The 6482-nt window shown below is 36.6% G+C and overlaps 1 protein-coding gene across 5 annotated transcripts in view; it reads right to left on the bottom strand.

Moving 5' to 3' along the window:
- Nucleotides 1–1894: 1894 nt before the first annotated feature.
- Nucleotides 1895–6482, bottom strand: part of SEC24A (SEC24 homolog A, COPII coat complex component) — a 51702-nt gene continuing 47114 nt past the window's right edge. For all 5 annotated transcript variants that reach the window (XM_045550812.1, XM_045550813.1, XM_045550814.1 and 2 more), the window contains 4 exons: nucleotides 6305–6409; nucleotides 5033–5125; nucleotides 3776–3879; nucleotides 1895–2340 (listed from right to left, as the gene is read on the bottom strand). In XM_045550812.1, the coding sequence (XP_045406768.1) occupies nucleotides 2226–2340; nucleotides 3776–3879; nucleotides 5033–5125; nucleotides 6305–6409 (417 nt within the window). In that variant the 3' untranslated portion in view covers nucleotides 1895–2225. The remainder of the gene's footprint in view (nucleotides 2341–3775; nucleotides 3880–5032; nucleotides 5126–6304; nucleotides 6410–6482) is intronic.

The raw sequence follows: 6482 nt of genomic DNA, 5'->3' as shown, positions 1-6482 counted from the left end.
TTTATGACCTGTTATAAGATCATTCTGGATTGCACATATTACACAGTATCTAAAATAATTTTTAAAGTACATTTTTAAAAGTAAATTTGTGAAATATACTAACAAAGCATATGTAATAACAAGAGGCATACCACTTAGGGATGTGGTGAGGCACAAGGAAGATTATCCCTAAAAGCACAAATGTTTCCCTCTGGAAGATTCTTTACTACTATAAAGAAAGGACCTAGGCCGAGGAGGGTGGATCATTTGAGCTCAGGAGTTCGAGACCAGCCTGAGCAAGAGCAAGACCCCTATTTTCTAAAAAAAAAAAAAAAATAGAAAGAAATTAGCTGGACAACTGAAAATATATAGAAAAAATTAGCCGGGCATGGTGGCGCATGCCTGTAGTCCCAGCTACTCAAGAGGCTGAGGCAGTAGGATCGCTTGAGCCCAGGAGTTTGAGGTTGCTGTGAGCTAGGCTGACGCCACGGCACTCTAGCCTGGGCAACAGAGTGAGACTCTGTCTCAAAAAAAAAAAGGAAAGGACCTGCAAATATCAACATTTAAAATCACATTAAGAAGAAAATTTTACATATTTTAAGAAACATCAGTACATAATGACTCTGTTTCTTTAAAAGGGAGGAAATGTAAATTTATTTTAATTTACTACAATTTGAAAATTGCTCCCTAATAAATGAAGCAGCTTTCAAGAAACCTTCCTGTTCGATGTACCACTTGCACACTGAAAACACCTGCCTTAAGGGAGATGATATTTTCTAAAACATAATTATTCTGATCCAGCTGGCAAACAGCAGTTGTATATTCTAGAGGGACTGCTTTTTCCCGATCCCAAACAACTCAGTTTAAGTCAGCTCACATTGATGTAAACCTGAAAGTTTCTATTTCATTGGTGATCATGTAAACATATTTTCTAACCCATTAAAAAAAAAAAAATCTTTTCATCAAGTATTACACATGAACATCTTTTAAGAAGTTAATACAAGACAAGATGAATCTGAAAACTGAGCCAAACACTTTTAAAAAGATTCTATATCACAGCACTTTAAATATACAGATGTATAATTTACCTACTTGTAAACAAAATTTGCGCAACTATTTCTCTAGCTGAATCAGAAAGCAGTCTCTTGAGCATGTTCAGAAATCAAGTTTCTTTCTTAATTTCAATATATTGGATTTGTGTGATCTTAATACCCACCAAATCAAACAGCAGCACTCATACTTTAGTAGGTATTAATATTCAAGAACATTTCTTATGAGTAGCTTCCAATTTATTAACCATCTTAGAAAAATGTTACTGATGCATTTGAGATAGCATTTAAGAAACGTTTAATTTCTTTCATTCATACTCATTTCACCAAAATAAAACTTTTATTACACATCCAGAGCAGAAATGTACCAAACAAAAATCCACTTAAATGATCAAGATAACTAAAGTTTCTCACCTCCCTATTATCATTGCAAGTCCCAATACGTTTATAAAGACAGCTCAAATTCTTTTCACTGCAGAATAACAGTATGTCCAAGTCTTTTGCAGCCAAATCAAAAGAACACCTCATTGTAGTTTTCACTTCAAACCAAAGTGACTTTGTTCTTCAAGTATAGAGAATACTGACAGATTTTAAAGCTTGAATGTATTATCTCATATTTTTCTCAAGCTAGAGTAGAGTTAGTTTACTCTAGTTTCAGTTAACATGATAATACTTTTCCTTCCTTAAGAAAGAAAAAAAAGCATGGGAATGAATTCTAGTTTTCATATATTCTATTTACTTCTGAATGTTTTTGATTTTTAAAAAGATCAATGGATTTGTAACTTCCCTGCAACACTCAGTCTTGTGAGGTTTTAAATGTAGCAGCCAAAAGTTCAGAAAAATAAAAAATGAGAAATATACATGTGGAACACAGAATTCTTTATTTTACAAAATGTACTTTGCCTCTGCAATATTGTTTTATCTTATTTTAATCCATAATAACTCAAACATAATTGGCAGCAAAGGAAAAAAGGTATCAGTCATATGTAGATAATATGTTGATTTGAAAAATACAGTATTTCAGAGTTGCATGGTAGATTCTCTGCTGTGGTTCTTTATTTGCTATAGTTTGTTGAAATCACAGTGAGAACATTTTAATCACATTAAGTCCAACTTAATAGAAAAGGAAGGTATTACACATTCCTAGGTATTCTGCATTATCATGATATTTCTTAGAAATAACTAAGTCAAATTTCTTCATTTATTCACTTGCTGCTGTATATGCAAAAGGAATTCATAATATGATAATGCAGATTCCGTTCTGTCTTCTACCATGTTTTGGAGGAAGTTTGCTTTCAGTGGACTCTCATCCCTTAGGAATAAAAGGCAAAAAAGTTTTAGATAAAATGTAAAGTAAAATGAACAGTAGATTTGTCACAAGGCTCTTGATTTAGTCTGGTAACGATCATAACATTTACCATACTAATATAGCTACTTTTAGAGGCTTTCTCTGAGAATATTTGGTTGATGATATAAACTTCATTTTGTTTAGGGGAGAAAGTTTATAGTGTAAGTAAGACAAATAGTTGAGCCGCCAGTTCTCCTTCTAGGTATACAGCCACAGGAGTTGCCAACAGACCGTCAGAGGGGTCTGCACGCCCACATTCACTGCAGCACTAGTCACACGAGCCAAGATAGGGAAATAGCTGAAGTGCTCATGAATGGATTTTTAAAATATGGTATAAATACATACTGGAAGAATATTTAGCCTTTAAAAAGCAGGAAATTCTGTATGCAACATGGATGGAGCTAGAGGACATTATGCCAAGTGAAATAAGCTAGGCATAGAGAGACAAACAGCACACAACCTTACGTATGTGTGGAATCTAAAACAGTTGAACTTGTAGAAGTAGAGAATTGAATCATGGTTATCGGAGGCTGGGAGGAGAAGGGGGGGTAGATGAAGACAGGAGAGATGTTGGTCGAAGGGTGCAAAGATTCAGTGACACAGGAGGACTGGGTTCTGGTAATCACAATATGGCGACTATGGTTAATAATAACCTCTTGTATATTTTAAAATAGCTAATAGAATGGATTTCAAATGTTCTCACCACAAAGAAACAGTAATTATCTGTGGAGAGGGGTATGTTAATTAGCCTAATTTGATCATTTCATAATGTCTACATGTACTTGATGTGTTGAAATGTCACAGTGTACCTCATAAATATACACAAATATTATTGTCAATTAAAAATAAAATAAAACCAAAAGAGAGAGAAATGGTTAAGCTTTTTACTAACAGGTCATTAAAAGTTTAGTAATTCCAATAACTGGATTATAAAGCACGATTTAGTACTATTTATTGAGAAGAATTCTTTTTCATTTTTTCCCCCTATACTATTGCAAAGGGTTTGCTTATTTGGTCACATATATCTATGATTCTAAACAAGTCCTTGTGGCCAGGTGTGGTGGCTCATGCTTGTAATCCTAGCACTACGGGAGGCCGAGGCGGGAGGATTGCTTGATGTCAGGAGTTGAAGACCAGCCGGAGCAAGAATGAGACCGCATCTCTACTAAAAACAGAAAAAGTTAGCTGGGCGTGGTGGCAAGCGCCTGTAGTCCCAGCTACTCGGGAGGCTGAGGCAGGAGGATTGCCTGAGCCCAGGAGATTGAGGTTGCTGTGAGCGAGGCTGATGCCACAGCACTCTAGCCCAGGCGACAGAGTGAGACTGTCTCAAAAATAAAAATAAGTAAGTCCTCAGAAGGTCAAATTGTTTCACTACTAGCAAATGAAAAATCTGACTTACCTTATGACATAAAGTATTGGGAAAAATGGTCTCTGATCTCTAAGCCAAGAGATGAAAGCTATTGTTCTGGCTGATTCTGGTGTATCAAGTTCTGGAAGGTCTGTCTGTTAAATAAAACCAACAACATCCAACTTATTCTAATCATATCTCTAATGTATGGTCTACAGTATTTATCCAGTTTTAACATGTATATGAATCACCTGATGATCTTGTTGAACTGCAGATACTGATTTAGAAGGTTTGAGGGGCGCCTAGAATCAACTGATTCATTCAGGTAGTTACTTCAAACACGGCAATTTCTTATCTATTCATTACTTAAAACACTTAGTCATCCAACCTAGTAGTTTTGCTGAAGATCTGAAAGTTAGTGCTCATCCTAGTTATACTCCTGACATAGATATATGTCTTTTAAATATATGAATCCTTTAATGACTTCTATGAATGGAGTCACAGAACCCATAATATAATCACATTAATATGAAACACATCAATATGAAAGTGATGAAATTAAATGCATATTCTAAAACTGGATACAAACTGGTAGTAGGGACTAAAAAATATGACACTAAGTAAGACCACCTATTATAATTAATTCTAACTTTATAATTCAAAACTGCCCAAATGCTGTATAGTTAAATAAGTGCTTTCTCGTGGACTATTTCATTCACTCCTCCATAAGCAAGAGATTCTTACTTTACAAATCAGGCCATTTAATGACTTGTCCAAGAACACACAGCTAGTGAGTCCATTATTATTTTCCTTAACAATCAACATTAACTCAACTGACACTGGCCACCTGTCATTTGCTAGGTACACCAGTGTGGCAATTGGTTTAGTTCGTACTTCAAAGCAGCAGTTTAAAAGACCCTGCCAAAGAACAAGAAATGCCAAAAACAAAAAAAGCCACAACATCACACTGATCGTGAATCCAAGGGAAAGAAGCAGCAGAAAAGCGAAAGCTCCAATCCCATTTGCAGCAAACTACTTTTTTGTCATTAACTAACTAAATTAATTGCTTTCTGCCCAAAATTGTGTACTGTTTTAGACACATAAGAACAGATAAATATGCAAAGTAACCTAAAGAATGTCATTAAAACATAAAATGAGCATTTTCAATTGGAAGAGAAACATAATTTGTGGGAACATTTCCTCTTTTGGAAAAGTTTTTAGTATTATTTTCTGATTTCAAACTGGGATATTTATGTTTTTGCCACCTTTGAAATGCCTTTTAAGTCTACTATAATAAAACAGTCTTACCATAGGCTGTGGAATCGATGCATAGTTTTGAACTCCTAGAACTTGACTGAGAAAATTCTGTGCACAATTTTTTCCAACCCAAAGCATCAGTACCTGGGAACAGGAATAAAATTATTTTGAGATGTAGCATAATGGTGATTCAGTTGACTCACTTTACCACTGAGTATGTTTTAAGGTCAGGATCATCAGTATCATTTTCTTCCATCTCCACATCTTGTCCCAATACAAGCTCTTCAGGGACAATAACATACATGGAGCTGTCATCTACTACGGTAATAATGCCTTCTTCCTTCTTCAAGGAGCTGCCTGAGGCTATTTTATAGTTAGTTTTTTTTTTTTTTTTTTTTTTGAGACAGGGTCTTTGTCTCTCTCCCTCTCTCTCTCTCTGTTGCCCAGGTTAGAGTGCAGTGGCATCATCACAGCTCACAGCAACCTCAAACTCCTGGGCTCAAGAGACCCTCCTGCTTCAGCCTCCCAGGTAGCTAGGACTACAGGTGCGTGCCATCACTCCTGGCTAAGTTTTTCTATTTTCAGTAGAGATGGGGGTCTCACTCTTGCTCAGGCTGGTCTCGAACTCCTGACCTTGAGCAATCCTCCCGCCTTGGCTTCCCAGAGTGCTAGGATTACAGGTGTGAGCCACTGCACCCAGTCAATTTTTTTTTTAATAAGTAGGAGTATACTCTAAAATAATGATAAAATGTATAACATGGTAACGACTAGGTGATAGGAATTTTTCAGCTCCCTTATGACCTTATGGGACCACCACTGTATTAAGTGGTCCATTGCTGACCAAAATGTCATTATGTGATGATTGATTGATTGATTGATCGATTATTTATTTATTTATTTATGAACGAATGAATGAATGAATGAATGACACAGTCTCACTCTGTTGCCCAGGCTAGAGTGCCGTGGCCTCAGCCTAGCTCACAGCAACCTCAAACTCCTGGGCTCAAGCAATCCTCCTGCCTCGGCCTCCCAAGTAGCCAGTATATTTTTAGTTGCCAGCTAATTTCTTTTTATTTTTAGTAGAGACGGGGTCTCACTCTTGCTTAGGCTGGTCTCGAACTCCTGACCTCAAACGATCCTCCCACCTCAGCCTCCCCAGAGTGCTAGGGTTATAAGGCATGAGCCACCGCGCCCAGCCAATGCACGGTTATTTATAGGTCAAAATGTAATCTGTTCAGGAAAAGAGATATTATAGGGAAAAACCAAATGCTAAAATGGTATAGCAGTTGCAGTGAGAGGGTTGGGATAAATCAAACTACTCACAGAGCCTGCGTCCATGAGGAAAGCTCCATCTCTGCTCAGCTTCTCCACTGAAAGCTGAAGAACAGGGGGCTGGGGTATGGTTCTATCATTGATGTTGAGTGCACCCTGAGTAAATAAGTAAGATTAAAGCTTTTAGATACAGGTAATATGAAGTCACAATTAACAACAACAAAAATTA

This window comes from Lemur catta, chromosome 5 (genome assembly GCF_020740605.2).
Source record: "Lemur catta isolate mLemCat1 chromosome 5, mLemCat1.pri, whole genome shotgun sequence".
In the NCBI taxonomy this organism is placed as follows: domain Eukaryota; kingdom Metazoa; phylum Chordata; class Mammalia; order Primates; family Lemuridae; genus Lemur; species Lemur catta.
The sequence above is the reverse complement of the archived record's forward strand: the minus strand, read 5'-3'. Positions and strand labels throughout refer to the sequence as shown.